Raw genomic sequence first — 27,015 nt, 5'->3', positions numbered from 1 at the left:
ACCACAAAAACGTACACGCCACATGACACATTTCCTACAGTATGGGGTCACAAAGAGAACTCACTTCAAGGAATTCACGAAAAAAAAACATGTTTAAACCACATCTGCCTTTGCTCTTCTGCGTCCTTCAGCTTTGATGTGTTTTTTTATGAGGAAGCTGAGATGTGTTCTAAAGGGTTAGAATGGAAATGAAGCCAGCCCCTGACCTGCTGAGGACGTGCATCGGGCGGCCCTCCCCTTCACACCCCTTTAAAGACGTCACTCGCCTGCCTGGCTGACTGGCGGTGCGTGGTGTGTGCGGTCGGACTGTGGTTGTGTAGCTGCTCTTGATAACGACTTACTTCGCTTTTCACCGTGGAGAGATGGGAATTCAGAAGAAATGGCTTTGAAACGCACTGCCTTAGCGCTGTCGGCCCTTTTCGGGTTGATCGCTGTCGGTGATGGTAAGTTGTTGATACTGGCACCTCTTTGTCTCTGTTTTCCTGGACTGGGCATCGCCTGTTGTCGCTGCGCGTCATGGCGCGGCGGCGGCGGCGGCGGCGTAGGGATTTGGCTAGCAGAGTCTAGCTAGCGTTGACCTCAAAACAGTGCTCTTCGGACCTTTTAATGTGCTAGTTGTATAGTTCGCCTTACCATGATCGCGCAGCATTTCTACACGGGTACAAAGCGACGCGTTTTGCCTGCCCGCACTTGAGCACTGCGGTAAAGTGGCCCGCCACTTCCAAACCCACGGTAAAGTGGCCCACACTTGAAAAGATGTTGCGCCTTTTGCCGGTTACTTACGGTAATAGCAGATTTCCTCGTCGTACAGCTTGCCTTTTCCGTGTAATTTCGCTATGAATAAAGTTGTGATCATCACTCTTTTGTATCTAATGATGTGTGTTCATTAATTTAGGGAAATAGAGTTGCGCGCACGCGCGCGTTTGTTTGTTTGTGTGCGCGCGCGCGGTGGCTATAACTTCATATTTCTACCACAGTAGTGGTCACGTGACGGCACGGACAGATGACCAGCGTGTATTGAGAATATAGGGAACTATAAAATAATATAAGCTTTGATATTCATCTTCATTGTCTTTTATTCCCTACTTCATGCAGTTTTATTATTATTATTATTATTATTAATAAAAGATTATAAATATTATAATCATTTTGACAGGGCACCAAGGACGCTCCAAATGGAACAAAATTCAGGTTTTCAAAAATTCTTTAAAAAAAATCCTTAAGAGGTTTGCAACTAATTTCAATGCAGACATGGCCTCAGTGCTGCCCCCTATCGCCCTGCCAAAACCAAGTCCACTTTTACTGTGGAAATCTGAATAAAACTGAGGTTGAAAAAGGCCAAAATGGAAAAAAGAACAGTTTTTCAAAAAATATTTAAAAAAAAACCTTAAGAGGTTTGCAACTAATTTCACTGCAGCCATGGCCTCAGTGCTGCCCTCTATCACCCTGTTGAAACAAAGTCCACTTTTACTGTGGAAATATGAAGAAAACTGAGGTTGAAAAAGGCCAAAATGGAACAAATTTCAGGTTTTCAAAAATTCTTTAAAAAAAATCCTTGAGAGGTTTGCAACTAATTTCACTGCAGACATGGCCTCAGTGCTGCCCTCTATCACCCTGCCAAAACCAAGTCCACTTTTACTGTGGAAATCTGAATAAAACTTAGGTTGAAAAAGGCCAAAATGGAACAAAGAACAGTTTTTCAAAAATTCTTTAAAAAAAAACCTTAAGAGGTTTGCAACTAATTTCACTGCAGACATGGCCTCAGTGCTGCCCCCTATCGCCCTGCCAAAACAAAATCCACTTTTACTGTGGAAATCTGAAGAAAACTGAGGTTGAAAAAGGCCAAAATGGAATAAAATTCAGTTTTTCAAAAATTCTTTAAAAAAAATCCTTAAAAGGTTTGCAACTAATTTCACTGCAGCCATGGCCTCAGTGCTGCCCCCTATCGCCCTGCCAAAACCAAGTCCACTTTTACTGTGGAAATATGAAGAAAACTGAGGTTGAAAAAGGCCAAAATGGAATAAAATTCAGTTTTTCAAAAAATGTTTAAAAAAAATCCTTGAGAGGTTTGCAACTAGTTTCACTGCAGCCATGGCCTCAGTGCTGCCCCCTATCGCCCTGCCAAAACAAAATCCACTTTTACTGTGGAAATCTGAAGAAAACTGAGGTTGAAAAAGGCCTAAATGGAACAAATTTCAGGTTTTCAAAAATTCTTTAAAACAAATCTTTAAGAGGTTTGCAACTAGTTTCACTGCAGCCATGGCCTCAGTGCTGCCCCCTATCGCCCTGCCAAAACAAAATCCACTTTTACTGTGGAAATATGAAGAAAACTTAGGTTGAAAAAGGCCAAAATGGAACAAAGAACAGTTTTTCAAAAATTCTTAAAAAAAAAACCTTAAGAGGTTTGCAACTAATTTCACTGCAGCCATGGCCTCAGTGCTGCCCCCTATCGCCCTGCCAAAACCAAGTCCACTTTTACTGTGGAAATCTGAATAAAACTTAGGTTGAAAAAGGCCAAAATGGAACAAAGAACAGTTTTTCAAAAATTCTTAAAAAAAAAACCTTAAGAGGTTTGCAACTAATTTCACTGCAGACATGGCCTCACTGCTGCCCCCTATCGCCCTGCCAAAACAAAATCCACTTTTACTGTGGAAATCTGAAGAAAACTGAGGTTGAAAAAGGCCAAAATGGAATAAAATTCAGTTTTTCAAAAAATGTTTAAAAAAAATCCTTGAGAGGTTTGCAACTAGTTTCACTGCAGCCATGGCCTCAGTGCTGCCCCCTATCGCCCTGCCAAAACAAAATCCACTTTTACTGTGGAAATCTGAAGAAAACTGAGGTTGAAAAAGGCCTAAATGGAACAAATTTCAGGTTTTCAAAAATTCTTTAAAACAAATCTTTAAGAGGTTTGCAACTAGTTTCACTGCAGCCATGGCCTCAGTGCTGCCCCCTATCGCCCTGCCAAAACAAAATCCACTTTTACTGTGGAAATATGAAGAAAACTTAGGTTGAAAAAGGCCAAAATGGAAAAAAAATCCGTTTTTCAAAAAATGTTTAAAAAAAATTCTTGAGAGGTTTGCAACTAATTTCACTGCAGCCATGGCCTCAGTGCTGCCCCCTATCGCCCTGCCAAAACCAAGTCCACTTTTACTGTGGAAATCTGAATAAAACTTAGGTTGAAAAAGGCCAAAATGGAATAAAATTCAGTTTTTCAAAAAATGTTTAAAAAAAATCCTTGAGAGGTTTGCAACTAGTTTCACTGCAGCCATGGCCTCAGTGCTGCCCCCTATCGCCCTGCCAAAACAAAATCCACTTTTACTGTGGAAATATGAAGAAAACTTAGGTTGAAAAAGGCCAAAATGGAAAAAAAATCAGTTTTTCAAAAAATGTTTAAAAAAAATTCTTGAGAGGTTTGCAACTAATTTCACTGCAGCCATGGCCTCAGTGCTGCCCCCTATCGCCCTGCCAAAACCAAGTCCACTTTTACTGTGGAATTTTAAGAAAACAGGTTGATAAAGGCCAAAATGGAAAAAAAATCTGTTTTTCAAAAATTATTTTAAAAAATCCATAAGAGGTTTGCAACTAATTTCACTGCAGACATGACCTCAGTGCTGCCCTCTATCGCCCTGTTGAAACCAAGTCCACTTTTACTGTGGAAATCTAAAGAAAACCGAGGTTGAAAATGGCCAAAATGGAACAAAATTCAGTTTTTCAAAAAATGTTTAAAAAAAATCCTTGAGAGGTTTGCAACTAATTTCACTGCAGCCATGGCCTCAGTGCTGCCCCCTACCCACCTGCAACAGACCAGCCACTTTTACTGCAGAAATTGGGAGTAAATTAAGTTCAAACATGGTCATAATGGACATAAAATGACAAATTTGGCATCATATTAAAACATATTAAAAGAAGCTGTGCAAGATCTTTCACTGCAGTCATGGCCTCAGTGCTGCCCCCTATCAAGTTCAAAACATGGAGTTCAAACATGGTCATAATTGACACAAAAGGCCTTTAGTCTACACTTAAACAACAGCAAGTCAGTGATGACTCACAGTTTGACTGGGAGTGAGGTTCACAGTTTTGGTACTGCCACACTTAAAGCACAATCCCCCTACTGCTTATATACTTGGGGACATCGAATACCATATGAGGAGCTCTGCTTGGATGGTAGACGTCCAGAAACTAAGACAGATGGTGAGGAGCATGTCCATGAAGAGACTTAAAAACCAAATGCCATCCATCCATTTTCTTCCGCTTTGTCCGGGGGGGGGGGGGGGCGGGTCGCGGGGGCAGCAGTCTCAGCAGAGATGCCCAGACGTCGCGATCCACACACACCTCCTCCAGCTGTTCTGACCCCGAGGCGACACCAGGCCAGCTTGGAGACATAGTCCCGCCAGCGTGCCCTAGGCCTACCACGAGGCCTTGTCCTAATAAGACATTCCTGGAGGCGGCCAGGAGGCATCCGGAACAGATGCCCTAGCCACCTCAGCTGGCTTCTTTCGACGTGAAGGAGCAGCGACTCTACTCCGAGCTCCTCCGCTTTTTCTGGTGGAGAACCATGGCCTCAGATTTGGAGGTGCTGATCCTCATCCCGGCCGCTACACACTCGGCTGCAAACCGCCCCAGGGCAGCTGAAGGTCCTGATTTGTTGAAGCCATCAGAACATCGTCTGCAAACAGCAGAGATGAGATCCTGAGGCTCCCAAACCGGACACCCTCCGGCCCCTGGCTGCGCCTTGAAATTCTGTCAATAAAGGTAGTGAACATAACCGGTGACAAAGGGCAGCCCTGTCGGAGACCAACACGCACCGGGAACAGGTCTGACTTACTGCCGGCAATGCGAACCAAGCTCCTGCTGCGGTCATACAGGGAACGGACAGCCCTTAGCAGAGGGCCCCGGACCCCATACTCCCGGAGCACCCCCCACAGGGCACCACGAGGGACACGGTCGAACGCTTTCTTCAGATCCACAAAACACATATGGATTGGTTGGTCGTACTCCCACGAACCCTCGAGCACTCGATGAAGGGTATAGAGCTGGTCCAGTGTGCCACGACCAGGACGAAAACCGCATTGTTCCTCCTGGATCCAAGGTTCAACTATCGGCCGGATCCTCCTCTCCAGCACCCTGGAGTAGACCTTACCGGGGAGGCTGAGGAGTGTGATCCCTCTGTATTTGGAGCACACCCTCCGATCCCCCTTTTTAAAGAGAGGGACCACCACCCCGGTCTGCCAATCCAGGGGCACTGTCCCCGACCGCCACGCGATGCTGCAGAGACGTGTCAGCCAAGACAGTCCTACAACATCCAGAGACTTAAGGTCATCTCTCCATCTCATCCACCCCCGGAGCCACCAAGGAGCTTTCTCACCACCCCGGTGACTTCAGCTTGGGTGATGGGCGACCCCCACCTCCGAGTCCCCAGCCTCTGCTTCCTCATCGGAAGACGTGACGGTGGGATTGAGGAGATCCTCAAAGTACTCCTACCCCCGCCCCACGACATCCCCAGTCGAGGGCAGCAGCCCCCCACCCGTACTGTAAACAGTGTTGGTGAAGCACAGCTTCCCCCTCCTGAGGCACCGGATGGTTTGCCAGAATCTCCTCCATGGCCTCCCCGAACTCCTCCCAGACCAGAGTTTTAGCCTCCGCAACCGCCCGAGCTGCAGCACGCTTGGCCTGCCGGTACCTCTCAGCTGCCTCAGGAGTCCCACAAGCCAACAAGGCCAGGTAGGACTCCTTCTTCAGCTTGACGGCATCCCTTACTTCCGGGCGCCACCACCGGGTTCGGGGATTGCCGCCACGACAGGCACCAGAGACATTACGGCCACATCTACGAGCAGCCGCATCGACAAAGGAGGAGGAGAACATGGTCCACTCGGACTCCATGTCCCCAGCCTCCTTCGGAATCTGGGTGAGAGTTGAAGACCCCACTGACAGAGGGATCCGCCAGGCGTTCCCAGCAGACCCTCACAACACGTTTGGGCCTGCCAGGTCTGACTGGCTTCCTCCCCCGCCAGCGGAACAGAACACCACTCGGGTTCAGATCGGGGAGGCCGTTCCTCCCAATCACTCCCATCCAGGTCTCACTGTCGTTACCCACGTGGACGTTGAAGTCCCCCAGTAGAACAATGGAGTCCCCAGTCGGAGCACCATCTCGTACTCCTCCCAGGGACTCCAAGAAGGCCGGGTACTCTGCACCGATGTTGGGCCCGTAGGCCGAGACACCGGTGAGAGACCTGTCCCCAACCCGAAGGCCTAGGGATGCGACCCTCTCGTTCACCGGGGTGAACTCCAACACGTGACGGCTGAGCTGGGGGGCTATGAGCAAATCCACCCCAGCCCGCCGCCTCTCCCTGCGGGCAACAAGAAAAATGGAGAGTCCAGCCTCTCTCCAGGAGTGAAGTGACGTTCCATGTCCCGAACGCCAGAAGCTGCGCAGGCGGACCAGGTCGTCGAGGCACCTGCCTCTGACTGCCACGCAGTCCTCTCTGCACCCGAAACCTACGGATCCCTCTGTGGGTGGTGGGTCCACAGGAGGGCGGGCCCATGTCGTCCCTTGGGGCTGTGCCCGGGCTGGGCCCCGTGGGCAGAGGCCCGGCCACCAGACGCTCGCGTTCGGGCCCCAACCCCAAGTCTGGCTCCAGGGTGGGGCCCCGGCTGCGCCATGCTGGGCGACGTCTCAAAAACAAATGTCCAAATTTAAAAAAAAAACACAAAAGCGGACTGGGAGCCCCTTATGAGAGACCAACAGGCCGGTTTGAATCATGAGGCCGTCCTTCCGTGGACCCATTCCTGCAGGAGGCCATAGGGGGCTGGTGCAATGTGATCACGACCTGGAAACGGAAGAGTGGAAGAAAATGGATGGATGGACTGGGAGCCAGTGGAGGGAGGGTAGGAGTGGGATAATTAATTTGGTTTTCTTCAGATTTCCACAGTAAAAGTGGATTTTGTTTTGGCAGGGCGATAGGGGGCAGCACTGAGGCCATGGCTGCAGTGAAACTAGTTGCAAACCTCTTAAGGATTTTTTTTAAAGAATTTTTGAAAAATTGTTCTTTGTTCCATTTTGGCCTTTTTCAACCTCAGTTTTCTTCGGATTTCCACAGTAAAGTGGACTTGGTTTTGGCAGGGCGATAGGGGGCAGCACTGAGGCCATGTCTGCAGTGAGACTAGTTGCAAACCTCTCAAGGATTTTTTTTAAAGAATTTTTGAAAACCTGAAATTTGTTCCATTTTGGCCTTTTTCAACCTCAGTTTTCTTCAGATTTCCACAGTAAAAGTGGACTTGGTTTCAACAGGGTGATAGAGGGCAGCACTGAGGCCATGGCTGCAGTGAAACTAGTTGCAAACCTCTTAAGGATTTTTTTTAAAGAATTTTTGAAAAATTGTTCTTTGTTCCATTTTGGCTTTTTTCAACCTCAGTTTTCTTCGGATTTCCACAGTAAAAGTGGACTTGGTTTTGGCAGGGCGATAGGGGGCAGCACTGAGGCCATGTCTGCAGTGAGACTAGTTGCAAACCTCTCAAGGATTTTTTTTAAATAATTTTTGAAAACCTGAAATTTGTTCCATTTTGGCCTTTTTCAACCTCAGTTTTCTTCATATTTCCACAGTAAAAGTGGACTTGGTTTCAACAGGGTGATAGAGGGCAGCACTGAGGCCATGGCTGCAGTGAAATTAGTTGCAAACCTCTTAAGGATTTTTTTAAAAGCATTTTTGAAAACCTGAAATTTGTTCCATTTTTGCCTTTTTCAACCTCAGTTTTCTTCAGATTTCCACAGTAAAAGTGGATTTTGTTTTGGCAGGGCGATAGGGGGCAGCACTGAGTGAAATTTCTGCAGTGAAATTAGTTGCAAACCTCTCAAGGATTTTTTTTAAACATTTTTTGAAAAACTGAATTTTATTCCATTTTGGCCTTTTTCAACCTAAGTTTTCTTCAAATTTCCACAGTAAAAGTGGACTTGGTTTTGGCAGGGCGATAGGGGGCAGCACTGAGGCCATGTCTGCAGTGAAACTAGTTGCAAACCTCTTAAGGATTTTTTAAAAAGCATTTTTGAAAACCTGAAATTTGTTCCATTTTTGCCTTTTTCAACCTCAGTTTTCTTCAGATTTCCACAGTAAAAGTGGACTTGGTTTCAACAGGGTGATAGAGGGCAGCACTGAGGCCATGGCTGCAGTGAAACTAGTTGCAAACCTCTTAAGGATTTTTTTAAAAGCATTTTTGAAAACCTGAAATTTGTTCCATTTTTGCCTTTTTCAACCTCAGTTTTCTTCGGATTTCCACAGTAAAAGTGGACTTGGTTTTGGCAGGGCGATAGAGGGCAGCACTGAGGCCATGTCTGCAGTGAGACTAGTTGCAAACCTCTCAAGGATTTTTTTTAAAGAATTTTTGAAAACCTGAAATTTGTTCCATGTTGGCCTTTTTCAACCTCAGTTTTCTTCATATTTCCACAGTAAAAGTGGACTTTGTTTCAACAGGGCGATAGAGGGCAGCACTGAGGCCATGGCTGCAGTGAAATTAGTTGCAAACCTCTTAAGGATTTTTTTTAAAGAATTTTTGAAAACCTGAAATTTGTTCCATTTTGGCCTTTTTCAACCTAAGTTTTCTTCAGATTTCCACAGTAAAAGTGGATTTTGTTTTGGCAGGGCGATAGGGGGCAGCACTGAGGCCACGTCTGCAGTGAAACTAGTTGCAAACCTCTTAAGGATTTTTTTTTAATAATTTTTGAAAACCTGAATTTTGTTCCATTTGGAGCGTCCTTGGTGCCCTGTCAAAATGATTATAATATTTATAATCTTTTAATAATAATAATAATAATAATAAAACTGCATGAAGTAGGGAATAAAAGACAATGAAGATGAATATCAAAGCTTATATTATTTTATAGTTCCCTATATTCTCAATACACGCTGGTCACCGCGCGCGCGCACACAGACAAACGCGCGCGTGCGCGCAACTCTATTTCCCTAAATTAATGAACACACATCATTAGCTACAAAAGAGTGATTATCACAACTTTATTCATAGCGAAATTGCACGGAAAAGGCAAGCTGTACGACGAGGAAATCTGCTATTACCGTAAGTAACCGGCAAAAGGCGCAACATCTTTTCAAGTGTGGGCCACTTTACCGTGGGTTTGGAAGTGGCGGGCCACTTTACCGCAGTCACTTGAGCGGCGTAAAGTAGCGCAACCACAACAACAACATGGTGGTTGTTTGTGTCTGGTTTCAGCTAAAGCTTTGAGAAACTACCAACCATGTATCTAAAGTTCAATTGGTTTTCATTTAATTAGATAATACCCGTTTCTTAACACTTAGTTTCTGTGATATTTCTGGCGCTGAGTGCAGGCGCTGTTGTTTCTTTAAGTTATCTCTCCGCGACCAACATATTTACAAAACAATCCGCTCTCGGCTTGTGAGGGCTTATCGCTGTATTGCCTGGTGCAAGTCCCTGTAATGATAGCTGGCTGCGATGTGGTCACTTACAGTTTATTCACATGCTGTGGCCACACATTTCCATCCTGCCAATGAGAGAGAGCGTAGTCTGTGAATGCTGGCTTGCCCTTGTTTGTTTATTTTCTCTCTCTGAAATGTGTATTTGGGGGGAAAACGGTGGCAGCTCCTTCACTGATTTCCATTTGTGAGCTGTGAAAAGGTTGCTCAGTGGCCCCTCGGCTGAAAAGTGAATGCTGGCACACGGTGAAAACAGCCGAGCATTGAGTCGGTCCAGACAGGAGTCAGAGTTGAAGTCTGGGTTCATTGTGATGGAAATGTGGCATGCGGGGTCTTTTGAGGCGCCTGTCCTCGGCCGCTTCAGCCCGTCTGCTGGAGCAGCTGACGGCCAGCTCCACATTCAAATGGGCATCTGCTCCGCTGAACTTGGCTTTTCCATTTGCCTGCCTTAAATACATTGTTGTTGATGTTTAGCCATGACTGAGCTCTGCATTAGGGTGTTTGTGTCGCATGTTTTTATTACAATGTCATGGACAATTTGATCTGTTATCTCTCATTTGTTTGCAGCCTGTTCAATGACTGTAAAGCTGGGCATTCAAAATGAACCTAAATTATACATTAACTCCAAATGATAAAGAGATGACATGACCACACCGTAAATTGCATTTTTACTCGAATCATCTACAATGAATGCTTTCAAAATATTCATCTAGAGGCTGCTTAGTTGCATAGAATTGAGTGTGTCCCATTTATGTTTTTATGTTGTTGTTTTTTGTTGTTGGATATGAACTGAATCATCAATGAACCCTCGGCGTGTAGGATTTGACCGGAAGCCGTGTTTACCAGAAGAAGTTGTGAGCGGTGATCACACCTGAGTGTCCAGTTTGTTGGTTTCTCTGTCAGTAGACTGTGAGGGGGGAGGGGTGGAGCAGACAGGGCCCTGATGGGTTAGTCCAGCTGGTCGGGGCCAATTGTGGAGAGAGAGGGGGCCACAAGTCGGCTTTAGACCCTTGGCTCTATCTAATGGATTACACAGAGAATGCCTAAAACCAGACCAGACCAGAAGTCCGCTCACACAGGCCCCTCTTCTCGAGTCTGCAGGACGGCGACAAACGGCTCCTCTGTTTTGGTGCCGCTTGTGTCACGTGTTGTTGACCTCAAAAGCATCATCCGTCACTGGTGCTTACATGCCTCTGTGTGTGACGCAGCCTTCACTCTCGGCAGTGGCAATGTGATATAGGCCTGTTGGCCCAAGCGCCGTGAGGCAGGGCGCGTCCCTGACTTGACTTCGCCCCATTTTCCCTTTTCGCTCTGTTCTAAAGACCTGGCCCTACACTATATCCACTATGGCCCGTGTTTCAGAAAGGGTGAATGTGGACGCAATTCAAAGTGCATTATTCCACGCACTGCTCCAGAATGGTTTCCCTCCCTGCATTAGAATCATTAAAATGTCATTCTGTGTAGTGGTGGTGTGCAGTCATGGTGTTGATAAGATGTCATTTTTGCGCATTTTGCTGGATGTTGTGATGACCTGCGTTTGGGCCCCCGACCCACATCTGCTTTCGATCTGCAAGCCGCTCTAACTTGACCCCTGTACTCTCACTCGTCTCGGTTTCCGCCGGTGTCGCTATCTCTGACACTGGACGACTGGAAACGACGGAGTCCCCCCTTCTCTTTTGTTTGCACCCGATCTTTTGACTGCGAGTGCGGTTTAATATTGAATCTGGTGCGAGCGAGTTCACGAGGAGGAAACGGCGGCTCCTTTTTGCAGCGAGACGTGTGCGCACCTGCCCCTCAGATCAGAGCCAGGGAATGTACAAGGTAAACCGTGAACCTTATTGGGTTCAAAGGTGTGCACTTTAGTGAGAGAGGGAAGGAGTGAGAGAGAGAGAGGGAGGTCCAGCTGGCTCTGATTCAAGAGAAAGCACTGTTTTCCTTTTGTAGTTGTCGAGGCCTGTTTCTTTTAGGTAAACAATTAGCTTTGTGAGAGTTGCAGCAAAAATAATGATAGAATATGTTTGTTAAAGCCAGGGGGAGGTGTCATTTAGCGACGAGTTTCACTGCTGCATGTAATTCTTTTCAAGGCCACCTGCCATTTTGTGTCTTTTTGTTTCATCTTGATATATACGGCTTGTTTCATTTGAGAAAGTCATCCAATTAAGCTGAACATAAACCAAATCTACGTTGCAAATAAGTCAGATAAGTAAAAACACATGTTCGTCCCATATTAAGCAAGCTTCCAAATCCCATTTTCTAGCATTGCACAGACCCCACTGCGCTTACAAAGTGGTTAAAGGTCCAGCCGGGATGAGGTCTGTGGGCTTCTGTTGTTAATGACCCGCGTTGCCCCGGAGCTATGGGCCCTAATTGTCTGAGCAGCAGACAGTGTACCCTCCGCCTGACCCTCTCCTCATTACTGATGTTTGACCACTGAGAACAACCCTTCAATGCCCCACCAATTACCGTCCAATCGGAGTCTGCGCCATTCATCTCGGACGCCTCGTTTGTAGGGAGTAAATGTAACTAAAAAAAACTACTAAAAACAATGGTCAATATTTAAGTGAATTGTTGTAATGTCTATTGTTTTGTTTTTTTAGGTATAGGCTTTACTGGACATAGTCAGTGTAGTGTGAAACGGGCTGATGTGTGGGGAGAGACAGGCAGCAAATAGTCGGAGTGTCCAGTCGAACCGTGCCACAGCCTAAATCCCTAAATCCCAAAACATTTGAGTTACACTAGCCTAGAAAAGTACAACTACCAACAAATACTGGCTGGATCTGGTCTAATCTGGAATATATTAGGTCAAAAAAATTGGATTAAACCATGGCTAAAGTAGTCCTAACATGGAAAAGAGAACAAAATCAAACACAAATTGTCTCTAAATAATACAAAAAACGCTGCTATAGGGTGTCGATGAACTGCTGTAACTGTCTGCTCCAGTGGCAGTCGTCGGACAGGGCGCAGGGTTGTTGACGTCGCAGTCGGGAGCAGACGATCCGCTGGGTGGTGAGAGCTATAGGGCAGAACCCGACACCCTGCTGCCATTACGTGGCTCTGTTTGATTTGGTTTTGGGCCGCAGCGGAATGTGGATCAAACCTGCTCGGCCTCATTATTCTCCTCCTCCTCCTCCTCCTCACAAGTGCGCCCTGCCGTTATCAAGGCTTTTCCAATAATTACGGGGCGAGGATTTGCCTCACTAGTACGGTATCGGCGTCTTAGTCCTAAAGGTTCACACCTGATTTTTCAATACTAAGGACAAACTTGGCACCAACTAAAGAAACTCTATTTGTAAGCTGACATCAATACGTTCAATGATGTGGTAGTGCTATGCAATGCAATCACCCTGGACTGAGACGTTTCTAATCTTCTTTCATCATAAAATAAGAGTTTCTTTGATTTCACCATGTTGTTGTTATACTGCAGGGGGAAGGGCCGTGCTGAGAGAAAGGAGTCGAGTAATGTCTGCTCAAATTAGTTTTTACGTGAGGGTTCTGTTTTTCTGTGTTGTTTTATTGTCTTTTTGACAACTTTAATATGTGTTGGTTAACCTCTTACCCCCGCCTTAACCGAGCGCATTTTCTCCAGTTCGGCTTTACCCAAATCTATCCGCTTCTCGACTGGAGAGCTACAGTGTACTGCTTGATTTGAAAGCGAAGACCTGCAAAAGTCACCGTTATTTTGTCGTCACATTGGCATTTTTTTTATGCGCTTTTGTCATGTTTTCATCTTTTTTGTCGCTTTTGGTTTTTTTTTCGTTTTTTGATACTTTTTCATTGCTGTTTTTGTTGCATTTTAGTCGTTTTTTTGTGTTTTTTTCATTGCCTTTTTTGTTTTTGTCGCATTTTTGTTGCTTTTCCGCTAAGCCGTGGGAACCCAGGGTGCTGAGGGTGTTTTTCTTTTTTTGTCCCTCAGCACCAGCTAACCAGAATATGTTCCGGCGGTTCTGCTTTTCTGTGTTTTTTTGGGGGGTTTTGTCGCTTTTTGTTACGTTTTCATCCGTAACGCTATATTCATATTTTTTTACTTTTAGTTTTGGGTAAATACAAACTGGAGAAAGTGTGCTCTGTCCAGGTTGGGGTCAAGAGGTTAAATCAAGCCCTTGTTCCCTGGTGGATCGTACTTGTTCATTTGGATTACTTAAAGGGGCTAGATGCAAGTTAGCCATTTTATACTCACTACTGCCACCTTAGGTCATACATGTAACTGCACCTTCTATATTAAAGCCTGTGCATGACGGCAATTCGGACCCTAAGTAACACTGTTTTGAGTGACAGTGCAGGATTTTAGAGGCAGTTGTGGTGAATAGGTTTGAGCTCATTCTACACATTAAGACATTGTTGGAACATGTAGGGGGAGGAAAATACATAATTTAAACATTTTTATACACCGTCGTATAGTCCCTTTAAGTGTTTCACAGCGCGGTATGAAAATTGCATGCCGCGGGAGACTCGAGGGTTTGTCATGAAAAAGCTCTCTGTTTAAAAGAATCTGGCTCTCGGTAAAGTTGTGCTGTTTATCGCTAAAGTCACCGCCACAGCTAAAACTCCAAACAACACATTTACAAAGTGCAACATATCCCGACAAACTAAGCTCCTTCCCAGTTGGATGTTGCCGTGAACAAGCAGCAGCAGCAGCAGCAGCAGCAGCAGCTTACGGGGTGGTTTGAATAAAACAGTGTAAAGTTACCCACATGCCTGCATCTCTCCGATCAAACTATAAGTAAGCACGTACTTCTGATCTGCTAATGCCTCTAAAGGGCTTTTAATCCAGTCACATGGCGGCTATATTAGCTTACACGGCGCAGGAACAACACACTGGAGCTAGTGTTGAAGTCTTTGAATGTCAGATCAGAGGTGGAAGAAAAATGTGTTGATGAAATAAAAAAGAAATCATCCTGACTGAAACTTTTTGGCCATAATACAATGTGAAAATGAATGAAAGGATTTGAAACAGGGCTGCAGGGTGGATTAATTGCATCAGAAACACACTCACTGGCTTTTATTGCCGGTAAAGTTCACTCTCTCCACTGAAAAAAAAAAATCCACCAAAAGACATATTTAGTCCTGAGTAATTTGAGTATTTGTACTTCATTACTTCCACTTGTCTAGCCCCACAGTCCTTGCCCCACACCTGATCCGTCCCGGGACGCGGCGGCGGCGGTGCAGACGGCAGACAGTAGACAGGATGAGCCGTAGCCTAGGGGGAGGGGGCAGTGGTTTTCAGAGAGAGTTTTGAAGAGGCATCTCGTATCCCCAAAGACCTCCGCTCAAAATCAGATGAGTAACCCGACCCTGAGATGCAGACGCAGGTAATGACTTTGCTCCTCTCCCTCAGCATTGATCAGGCCATAGCTGTAGTGATGTGTGTGTGCGTCTGTGTGTGTGTCTAGTGGCGTCTCCTTGTCTTGATCAGCTCTCAGTCTGGCATCTGTATGGATCTAATTTCAGCCAGTACATTTTGGTAATGGTGCGGAGTCTGTCTGCAGAAGCCCACGCAGTTTGTGTAACCCACCCGCTGTAGTGTTTTCCATAGACCAGACCATTTGTGACCGGGGGTGGGCCTTTGCATTTCTGGACACTGCGTTCATTGATGGCTGTAATCATTTCTCGAGCATATGTTGCAATAGTTCTGTTTCTTTCTATCCCCCCCCCTCAGACAGCCTACTGCACTCCACACGCCTCGCCTGCAGCGTCTGAATGATCACGTGACTATTTGTGTGAGCTAGTGAACGGGACAACTTACGGAAATAGGTCGGGTTCATGTGACATCATAACATTCTAAAGGGCCTCAAGTTTATCATTACGGGGACAGGCTTTTACAGTTGTGCTCAAAGGTTTACATGCCCTGGCAGAATTTCATCGTAGGCCTTGATGACAACAAAAAAGAGCACCATACCTACTGTGAAATATGGAGGTGTTTCGCTAATGTCACTGGATCCAGCAGAATACAGTGAAGGTCCCGTTAGTGCCATCTCAGTCTCCTGACCTCAATATCATTGGGGAGAGTTTAAATGTGCAGTTCATGCAAAACAGCCCAGTAATTTAATCACTGAGTGAAAAAAAAACGTATTGTTCATATTCTTTTAAAAATTGTCAAAAAATAAAACATTCGGCCAGGGTGTGTAAACCTTTTGAGCACAACTGTAAATGTATCAACAAAGTATTCCAATCATTTGGAAGTCTTTCACATCTGCTTCCTTTTGTGCTTTTGTGCACATTCACATGTGTGTGTATATTGTGTATTTTTTTCTATAATCAGAGTTTAACAAATTGTACGATATCTTATTATTTATTTATTTTTTATTTTGTTTTTGTTTTTTGCATGCCAATAAAGACTCATGAGTTTGCTTCATGTTGCAAATTGCACCAATTAAAAATTCCTGACAACGGCAATTAAACCTATTTGGTTTATTATTCTGTCTACAAACGAACAATGTTCTGACAAACAAACAATGTTCTGAAATGCATGTGATTATAAATTAGTTTAGCAGTCGGTGTATAAAATGTGCTGCCTGTGCTAAATCTTAATTTAAAACATAAATCTTAAATCTAAGTTTAATTTGGTGTAGCCCTAATCGTTAATATCTCTGCATAGTACTGCGTCTTTCCAGATGAGAGACAAACTGACACAAATGAAAAAGTGGTGGAATTATTCAATCACAAACGCTTGATTGTTGTCAGCTTTCCCCCCCTGACGATTAATGGTCATTTTGTGGACCCAACCCCCAAAGTTCTAATGTTCAACATAAGTGGGTAATCTTTTGGTAATTCTCAGAAAAAAGTCAATCTGATAGTTGTATTTTCACGTGACTTTAGTCTGAAATTCTGAGATCAAAATCTAGAATAACATGGACACAGCCTATGCTACAATGTGTTTCATACATCGATTGCCACACACTGTCCCGACTCAAAATAATCTAAATCTGTTTGCACTGACTGTGCTGCGGTTTTCATTTCACGTCTGACGTAAGACAACTCTGGTTTTGGCAACATTGTTTCATTAATCCCTCCTTCACTCATTTAGTCTGCGTTTCCTGCCCCAACTTGAACAGGAATGAAAGGAACTTGACACTGGCAGCCGCCATATTTCTCTCGCCCTTTCTCCTCCTCCCTTTTCCTGTGGGACCCCCCCATAAGTCAAAGTCTAGACTGGGTTTTAATGACGATCGCAGCTGGTCACTTTAGCTCGCCCCCTCGCGCCTAGAGGGGTGCGTGTTTGTGGACGCCGCACTCATTCACCCTCCTCCCTGCAGTATTGTTCCATTGCACAGTTTGGGACCAGCCCCTCCCACCTCCCGTCTGGCTCAGAACGACGGCAGCAGACCCCCAAAACACCGGTAACCCTCGCTGTCCTGTCACCGCAGGGTCCCCCTCCCCCCACGCTGCTCCGGCCCCAAGTGCACCCCCCACACACTCCCCTCTGAGCTGGTCCAATCCCTCCTCATGTCGTCTTAATCTCCACACAAAGGACCAGTGTAAGACCACCAATTATGTGGATACAAGCAGCGAGTTCACTCCGAAACCACTCACTCCAGCCTCTGCACTCTCGCCTGTGTTGGATTGTCAAGCACTGGACAAACTCGAGTTGCTCATTTTGTAAAAGCCATCCTGTGTGTTTGGAGAGGCTCTTGCGTTTAGATGTATGTTGACTTTCGAAAGCCTGAATACAGTGTATGAAAAGGTTGATTGACCAGTGGCTTTTTTTGAAGGACTTTACTCCACTAGCTTTACAAAACAATATTACTAATCTGCACAGTTGACTTTTATTCTTCATTCTTACAGATTTTTAAGCCTAAACTTATTTCACAAATTCAACACAAGTTCGGACATCTTGACAAAATCATGCATGACCTGTTCAAACCCAGTGTTTCACATTTGGTCACGTTGCAGGAAGGTGGTCTTTAGAGAAACGGTTTGTTTGCCACAAGCCAAACTTTTGGTGCACCACAAACCTCGGCGGCCTCCCGAGAGGAACCGAGTGTGATCTGGGCCATGTTTAGTTCCTTTTGTGAGCCGTGTCTGTGCACCATCTGTCTCCTCACGCACAGTCTATGATATAGCGCCTCATGCTGCTGTGTCTGCTCTTGCGGTGTGGCGATGGATACTTGAAGTCCTTAAAGCGGCTCATGAAAACTCACGGTGAAGATGAGGGAGACAAAGTCCCCCAGACGTTTTGTTTGTAACGTGAGCACGGTGTGGAGAAACCCTCTCCCTCAGCAGTTTGTTAAAACATCACTCTTACTTTGAGATACTTTGATCAAAATGGCTTCTGTCTAGACTCTTCCTCTCAAAGAATTGATTTGTTTGGCTCAGAACCAGTAACATCAGTCCTGTTTAGAGCGCGGTGCAGGGGGGGCAGTTTGAATTACATGAGTGCAGGCGTCTGGCACCGTAACCCACTGATGTCATCCTTTTTATTTACCTCAAAACAATTTGCTGCTATTAAAGCTGCAGCGCTCGGGGCACAGAGTTGTTTTTCTCTCATTATGGACCTCTGGCGGCTTCACCTCTGTGTGATCTGCAGGAAATTCCTCTGAAAGGGCCAACTCCAGTTTGGATGCCCTCCATGGTGAGTTCCTGCCACTCGCCCGCTCGCCTCCTGTTGAGACGAGGCAGGGAAGGGACTGAAAATGAGTGGACATGTCTGCTTCCTCCCGTTACTGTTGGAGAAAACCGCCACCCTTATGACACCATGCTCTGTGGTTTCGGACTCTTGAATGTTGCATGTGGATGTTGTAATCCTGGGTCCTGTGTGGATTTTTATAGCTGCGTCATGGCCTTTTTGGTAAAGTTTGTAATTCTGCTGTGCATGAGTTAGACACTGTAAAGGAAAATCCACCAAGTTACAAAATGAAGGCATTGGTCTGATCACGACTTTACTACATTTTTCTCAACTTCTTGACTCTTGTGTCATCCAGTTCTAAAGCTGTGTACGGTTTATTTTTTTTCCGGGACCAATACTTTAATGAATCCTGTAGTACAGTGTTTCCCAACCAGGGGTACGGGGACCCCTGGGGGTACTCGAGGACCTAGCAGGGGGTACTTGGAACTATTTCAGATTGAAAAAAGGGGAAAATGTAACACAATTTTTTACAGGAAAAGCTATATTTTTCAGTAAAAATGTGTTGCTTTGGGAGAATTTTAGGTTTATTTTGACTCTAACATTGTCCTTTTTCTTACAAATACCACTTTTAAGTAATTACTTTTAAAGAAGGTTTACTTCGCACATCTCCTTTGTTTTAAACAGGTGCGTAAGAGAAGGCATAAAGGCCAAATATAGAAAAGGAAAAATCTCTCGCACACTGTATACTTGCAACACCAGTGTTCTTTTATTAATGCAACGTTTCAGCCAGTGGCCTTCGTCAGGCAGTGACGAAGACTACATTGAAAGAAAGTGGCCCTTTTTTGTTTTCCTTTTATTTCAGTGTCGTCCTCTTTTAAAGGAATAGGCCACTGTTTTTAAATACCGAGATATGTTCTTACCTCAGCTTAGACAAGTTGATATGTACATTTCTGGTCTTTACATGTGCCCTCAGACATGTAAACAGACGGCGTTGGCATCCAGCCTATCCTCTTCTCATCTATGGATGGAAACGGAGGTGAAGTTGGAAGCGACCAGGCCCTTCCACGTTTTCCTTACTTAAATATCGTTAAATGAGCCTGTACCCAATCCAAGTATCCAAGTCACAGAAAATGAAACGTGTCGATTTTCTAAGTGGATAAAAAGGGGAACTATATTGCAAGGCGTAGTAATATTACTTCTCCTTGAAATATAGTTCCCCTTTTTCTCTGTGATCCATTTACGTGAGTGAGCGCACACGTATAAAGACCAGATAGCTACATGTCAACTCGTCTAAACTAAGGTAACAACATATCTCAGTGTTTAAAAACGGTGGCCTATTCCTTTAACAGCGGCTCTTTTCATCAAGATCAAGAATTGGGTGGTTAGTTACTGGTTACTTGATGAGTCACATAATTGTGACAAAACCCACTGAAGAAGATTTTTACTTAAGACTTGGCACCCTCTGTGTCACAATTTGGTGCATGAATGTTCAGAGTCGTGCTTGCAGTTTTGCCATTAACCAGAGCAGTTTCTTGTGTTTCTCGTGCACATTTGTTAAAAAACTGTTCTGATTTGAAGTTTCTAAAAAGGGTTCATCAAAATGTCTGTCCCACCATTGGACGGTACTTTCCTGAACATGTGAAAGCCCTTAATCGGCCGTTGCAGGATTTTACTCATAACTTTTTTGTTTGCATAGCTCTACTATGACACGTTTTAGTTTGAGTCAGTGGGGATCCTTGGGAAAAGACATTGCAGATTAGTGACAAAATCCTCCTTTTTCCTCCCAATTCTTTCAGTTCTCTGAGGCACACACTGCTACTGATCTTCTTTTTGTGTGAAATCAGGATTGAAACTTCTCTGTGCTTTGGGCCTCCTCCTGGGCACGTTATTGCTACATTGGTCTCGTCTTCCACAGAGATTAGTCCTGAGTGGTCCCACGTTTGTTAGAGAGTGCGAATCGGCTCCGAGCCTGTCACGCTTCATTCACGCTCTGTCATCACGGCAGTGTTTCTCATTTACCGCTGTTCACTTACACTTCCCGCACTTTCCCACGTGAACTCGCTGTCCCAGGGCAGACCGGCCAAGACCGTGGCAGAGGAGGCATTTTTTGTGTTGGACCTACACCAAATGAAAAGCATGTGTGCAGTGGTGGAAATTGCATTTGGGGCTAAATTGAATCAGTTTGCTGTTCGCTGTCCCAAGGTTGTGCAGCTTGACGAAGTTTGGCACATTTAAAGGCTTAGAGCTTTAACTCTAAAGTAGATTGTGTGTTAATGAGTGAAGACAGTCAAAACAATTAGCAAATCACATAGACTGCGATTATTTAGGTACCTGCAGTACCTGTTTCTATGGAGTCTTGTCTAAAACTTGTCAACCCGGGAGTTTATGTTCTGAAATGCATGTTTTTAAAGCAGTACTAAGTAACTTGTTTACCTAAATAAATCCTTTTCGTAGTCCCCCTGGGGGTAATACAAGTGTTGATGGGATGATTGATTGGATGATTATCTCCCCCGGTGTCTCTGGCCAGAAAACCAAAATTGCAACTTCGCTCTCACCGGGTCGGAGATGCAATATAGACTAATGGCATCATGAAGAAGAAGCTAACTGCGGGCTAGCGCTACTTAAACAGTATTTACAGCCAAGTTTGAGTGAAAAAAATGATCTCCATTGTATAGTTGCATGTATAATCTCCTTCTCCCTTTGTCTTTTCTGTCTGTGTAGTATTTACTCTAACGGACAATTAATGAGTAAAACACCGCAACATGCTACGACACCTGCAGTGGTGCTTATGGCCTCTAGGGGCATGAGGTACTTAGTACTGCTTTAAGTGAATACTCATTAAAGAATCTTGCCTTTTTAAAAACATAAACTCACTTTATTTCTAGTCTTTCTAGTCTCCCAAAGCCCGAAGTTCCTCGGATCATTAAAATTGCAATTTTCAGTCCTGTTCTAGTCTGCATATGGAAAAAGGACTTTTTAATAACTCAAACTATACAGTTACCCACTTCATTTCAGTCCTCATTTCAATGTGTCAAATCGACCACTATGGTTTTACGACTGAACAGCGGGACGTCCTTTGTGTCGGCTATAATAGGCCCCTGTGCTGGAGTGAGCCGTGTTCACTATATCTCCTGTCTCATTAATTTTACAGTGCTGGCGTGAATAAGATGGAGGGGACAGGAGCATATTATGAGACGGGACGGGGAAACCAGGAGGGGGTTTCAGGAGCGTAGGGGACAGAGGACCGCAGAGTAGGGCTGGTACTAATTGTAAGTCCTTAGAGAAATGAAGGAAAAACATTGTAGTCTTCCTTTTTCAAAACTCTTCATTACATTCACTCTAAAAAAAAAGTCTATTTCAGGGATTCTTGCGATAAGGATTATTTGGCGATTATTGTGCAGTGGAGGAGACACAGGCGCGTACGGGGCAGAGTGCCGCAGTGGGCTCGGGTTCTGGTTAGGTTTCACTGTGCTGTCTGGTCCCTGCAGGCAGCGCCGCCTCCTCTCTGTGTGTTTGGGTTCATCTGCAGTGGTGGATCCTGTTTCCTGCCTGTCTGAACTCTTGTCTGCAAGCTCTGTAACTGTATAGAGAGCATATCATTGGGGTTATTGGGTTATGTCGCCCCCTATAGGATGCAATCAGAATAATTGACCGTGATTTCCCTCTGTCTTCCTCTTAGCCCTGCGTTGTAACTGCACGAACTGTGAGAAGAATGGCTTTGAGTGTGAGACGGACGGCGCCTGCATGGCCTCCACGTACTACATCCAGGGCAAGGAGCAGCACGTGCGCATCTGTATAAACCGGGACAATCTAGTGCCGCCCGGTCAGCCCTTCTACTGCCTCAGCGCCGAGGGCCTGCTCAACACACACTGCTGCTACAGCGACTACTGCAACAGCCTCGACCTCAAAGTCCCTGGTGAGTCCACAGCCGTCACTCTAGACAAGAGCGCTCTGACGCTTTGTTAATGCGTTTAACAATTACCCTCCGTTTCAAATGAGTGCTTTAATCTCTTCTGTGCCTAAACCAAACCTGCACCCAATAAGGAGCATTATACATTTGCATCTATTTGAAAATGATGGGAAATCCCCTTCAGGTTTTACTGTGACAATTGTTTGGCGTTAACAAGAACCCCAATAGTTTCTATAGTACAGTACTTATACTACTGACGGACACTAAATGGTTGTTGGAACAGAATTGAAAATGTCCTTCATTATTATTTTAGCTGCGTCTGTTGACTTGATGATTGTTTTCCTTTGTAGTTCCTACCAAGGCGGGCTGGTCGGGCAGTGGCAGCTCATGGGGCCCGGTGGAGCTGGTGGCTGTGATCGCAGGGCCGGTGTTCCTGCTGTGTGTGCTTCTGATGGTGGGAGTGTTCCTGTTCCAGTATCATCAAAGGGCCTACAACCACCGGCAGCGGCTGGAGGTAGAGGACCCGTCCTGTGAGCACCTGTACCTGGCCAAGGACAAGACTCTGCAGGACCTCATCTACGATATGTCCACGTCAGGCTCCGGCTCAGGTCAGGCTCAAACATTTACGAGTTTAAAGTTAGGTTGTTATCGCAACTGCAACGATTATTAGCTATGTGCCATTGTGCTCACAGTGCGAGGTTAGGAACCTTCTGGGTTTGTTTGGGGAAAACACGGCTGCAAACAGAAATCTTAATGAGCAACACAGTGGGGGAGAAGCTCCTGTGGCAGGGGGGCATAACTGCATCATGACTTCACCGGTTTTATTGTCCCGGTAATTTTCACCTAATCTTGTGCATATAAAGTTGAAGCAGTTTTGGGAATTGGTGAATCAGCAGCTGTTAAAACAGAGTCAACATTCCAAAGCAAACAAAGTCCAAAATGTATAGAAATACTGATTTTGTTTGTCACTGCATCTTTACATCAAATGGTGCCTGTCCCTCTGCCTTTTAATCTAACATTACTGTTCCTCCGCTGCCCCCTGCAGGCCTACCTCTGTTTGTGCAGCGGACAGTGGCCAGGACAATCGTGCTTCAGGAGATCATTGGGAAGGGTCGGTTTGGTGAGGTGTGGAGAGGGAAGTGGAGAGGAGGAGATGTGGCTGTGAAGATCTTCTCCTCCAGAGAGGAGCGCTCCTGGTTCAGAGAGGCAGAAATCTACCAGACAATCATGCTGCGGCACGAAAACATTCTGGGGTTCATTGCAGCAGACAATAAAGGTAAATGGTATAGACATTTTATTGTTTTGTGCTGTATTTTTGTTCAAATCTAATGTTTCTGTGTTGCTCTTTCAGACAATGGCACATGGACCCAGCTGTGGTTGGTGTCAGACTATCATGAGCACGGCTCACTCTTTGACTATCTGAACCGTTACTCGGTGACTATAGAGGGGATGATAAAGCTGTCCCTGTCGGCTGCCAGCGGCCTGGCACATCTTCACATGGAAATCCTTGGCACTCAGGGTGAGGATTTCCTCCTATAAAAAAGCTAATACTACGAGTCTTACACTTGTATTCAGCATTAATCATCTGTTTATGTTTTCATTGTGTCAACACAGGCAAACCTGGCATCGCTCACAGAGATCTCAAATCTAAAAATATCTTGGTAAAGAAGAATGGCATGTGCGCCATAGCTGATCTTGGTTTGGCAGTTCGTCACGAGTCCATCACAGACACAATTGATATAGCTCCAAACCAGCGTGTGGGGACCAAGAGGTAAGGTTTCTGTAACATTACAGGCCAGTCAATACTATGAAACTGTATCCTGTGTCTGACATAACCATTTGTACCTAATCACTTCCTCCTCCAGATATATGGCTCCAGAGGTCTTGGATGAAACCATAAACATGAAACACTTTGATTCTTTCAAATGTGCGGACATCTACGCACTGGGACTTGTCTACTGGGAGATTGCGCGGCGTTGCAATGCTGGAGGTGAGTCCAGCCACCATCTAAATGCATTTTCACTGATTTACAGCATGTACTAGTATTTACCCTGTGTGCTGTGTAGGTATTCATGAAGAGTACCAGCTTCCATACTACGACCTCGTGCCCTCCGACCCGTCCATAGAAGAAATGAGGAAAGTGGTGTGCGACCAGAAACTACGGCCGAACGTGCCCAACTGGTGGCAGAGCTATGAGGTCTGTAGACTGCTGCGGTTTTACACGTTCCGTAACCCACAGGCTCAAGTGTACAAGACTGATGTTTGCTTTCTTTCCCCCATTTAGTCGTTACGCGTTATGGGCAAGATCATGAGGGAGTGCTGGTACGCCAACGGAGCCGCCCGACTGACCGCTCTGCGCATTAAGAAAACTCTGTCTCAGCTCAGCGTAGAGGAGGACGTTAAGATGTGAAACTGCATAGAAAACGCGCTGGAGACGCACAACCTCTCGACACTCCCATAGGAAAAACAAACACTACTGCTGAAGTCAGACTCTACATGATAAAGCCTGCCAGTTTTACGAAAGCCACACTCCGAGTTGTGACCAGGCCTACCTCACCTTTTTTAGCCAAAACTACTGAAAGTCACCTTCTTCTCCGGACGTCCCCCAAAATGTGTTCTCTTCCCTTCAACCCCTTCTTCATCGGCCACTACAGAATCACTACTGTTGTTTTTTTTTTTTTTTTCGTTTTGTCATGGCAGGATTTGAATTACTGGACATTGGTGAATGGACTTAATGTTTTTGTACCTCTCTGAATCATCTTTGGGGATTTTCTCGTCCAAAAACACGTTTGATTTTGACTTTTTTTTTTTCTTCCCCCATTGCATTTCGTGGCCACGAGCTAGCGGGAGGGGCTGAAGCAAACTGTAGTTGTCTGTGTAAAAGGTGTCAGGACTGCTATAGCATGTGTCTTGGTATAGGCTGTAGTTCAATAGACAGTTACTCGACTATGTACCTTAAGCATGAGCCGCCCGATTGTGCTTCTTTTGAATATCCTACGGACAGTAATTAGTTGCACTCTTCTTATTATAGCTTCCTTCTCAATGTGTGAGACCCTTTTTTTCATATTGCAGGTATCGTGACCATGGATGTGCTCCGAGTCCTGGTGTTTTTAAGTCTAAAAATGTGGCAGGGATTACAGGACGGTTGAGTTTTATTTATTGTTTTTTTTTTTATATTTTATTTCTTGAACACTGTGAGATGACATGCCCAAGTTGTGATACTGTATGAATTGTACTTTTGTATCAGTCCCGATGTCTTCATTTTTCAATAGTTTCACTTAAACCCGATGGCGACAGGTATCATGCACATGGAGCATATAAGTGTATGAGAGAAAAAAAAGCAATTAACTAAGCCTTTTTAATCATTTTGTGTTTTTTTTTTTATTTGTACATGAGACACTACTGACGATGGGTACATATGATTTGTATATACTATAACCTCTTGTGTTCTTTTTTTCTTTTTGTGCCACAAGCATAAGTGTGGGAAGTGATATTGCTTGAGCGGTACTCTCGAATAATTGTTTTTGAAATCTGTGATCATCTGCTGGATTTACTTGCGTGACTTCTCATTTGGAGATACGGTGGTACTACTGACCTGCCCAGATGATTTTCCTGCAATGTCTGTCATTATATTTTTTTGTTTTCCCTTTTTATTGTCTTCTGGGATAACATCTCATTGACACTGGAATATTTGGGAGCAAGTCGTTTTGAATCCCGACACTGCCGATCGGTATTTTACTCATTATTCAAGGCAACTACTGCTGATCTAATGTAGTTGGAAAGGCTGAGATGCTGTACATTTCTGTCTGCATGGGTTTTATAATTTTGATATATTTGCAGATGAGATTACGAGACATAATTGGGCTATGTACTGTTAAGTCATAGTCGCCAGTTTTAAGTACCCATTTGCATGTCTCGAAACACTGGCTCCTCTGCACTAAAGAAGAGGTGAACTTCATTTCTGTTCATCTTTATCCAGGTTTGCGATTGTTCAGGTCCAAAAGGCAAAAGAACCCAGAGATAAAGCTGCTGTTACGTGGGCAGAAAACGGGAGTGTGAAAGGGGGGGATGCTGATGTTTTGTAACCAAAATTTTCCAACTCTCATGTCTGTGATTTATTTTTGTTGCTTTTGGGCATAAAACCGTCAAACATGTTTCGAGATCACTGTCAGTTTGTACATAGGTGATACACAATAAATTCATTTTTCCTAAGCTCTTTTCACTTGATCATTGACAAACGTCTACATAAACGACTGGGTTGTTCATGTAACATTACATTTAACATTTAACAAAGCCAAGGACGGAGCGGGACGGATCTAGAGGGGTGGCAGGGAGTGGCACCCCACCCCAGCTTCTACCCCATTGATGTCATGTGATGTCCCACATCTGCTCCAGAGGGTACTTGGGTGCGGTGATGGAGTACTTTTTTGACAGGGCAAAGAATTATAAAACTAGAGCTAAAAAAGGAGTCCAAGGGCAACTCCTGTGGCTCCCAAGATGATGATTTATTTATGTATTTTTACAAAAGTTTAAATTTTACCTGAGTTTAAAAAAAGCCTACTTATGTTATGGACAATGCAATATGTACATAATTTTGGGAGGCTCAGCCTGCATCTAAATGGAAAGATTGCCTTGTGATCAAGCAAAACATTGTACATTGACGTTGTAAAATGTCCTTGCTTACCACCCCATGTTCAATCAAAGCGGGACCGGTGCATGTGAAACTAAAAAGTTCCAACATTCAGCACAAACGAGGTAGATTTATTTTTCATTACAGAACTAAAAAGTGCCATTATCCAACCTCAAAGGTAAATTAACACATAAGAGAAGCAGTGAAATATTCTCGACTCTTTTGCTGTGATATCTCCTGATAAAAAGCAAAACAGAGAAAAAGATCTGTAAATAAGAAGATATTGTGGGGAAAGCAGTAATACTTTATACTCTTTTTTTTTTTTTTTGCACAGAAAGCAGCAGAAAGTTACTCGCAAGAGGACTGCATCTGCTGCAAATATACTGTAGTCAAAGATAATATAAATATTTTTTAATTCTTTCATTTTCCCCAGGGCCTGCTAACATGTGTGAAGATCAGTGTTTGTAAAAAC

General features: G+C 44.7%; 1 protein-coding gene across 1 annotated transcript; it reads left to right on the top strand.

Moving 5' to 3' along the window:
* The first annotated feature begins 269 nt into the window (after positions 1 to 269).
* Positions 270 to 25,206, top strand: acvr1ba (activin A receptor type 1Ba). The gene is made up of 9 exons (XM_079558533.1): positions 270 to 443; positions 21,683 to 21,919; positions 22,264 to 22,521; positions 22,959 to 23,189; positions 23,265 to 23,432; positions 23,528 to 23,684; positions 23,779 to 23,903; positions 23,980 to 24,110; positions 24,198 to 25,206. The coding sequence occupies exons 1-9, from the start codon at positions 380 to 382 to the stop codon at positions 24,321 to 24,323; spliced, it is 1,497 nt and encodes a 498-aa protein (XP_079414659.1). The 5' UTR covers positions 270 to 379; the 3' UTR covers positions 24,324 to 25,206.
* The last annotated feature ends 1,809 nt before the right edge of the window (positions 25,207 to 27,015 follow it).

The sequence above is a fragment of the Gobius niger genome (assembly GCF_951799975.1).
Source record: "Gobius niger genome assembly, chromosome: 6".
NCBI classification, from domain to species: Eukaryota; Metazoa; Chordata; class Actinopteri; order Gobiiformes; family Gobiidae; genus Gobius; species Gobius niger.
Note: the sequence above shows the minus strand (reverse complement) of the source record. Positions and strands in the feature narration are given on the sequence as shown.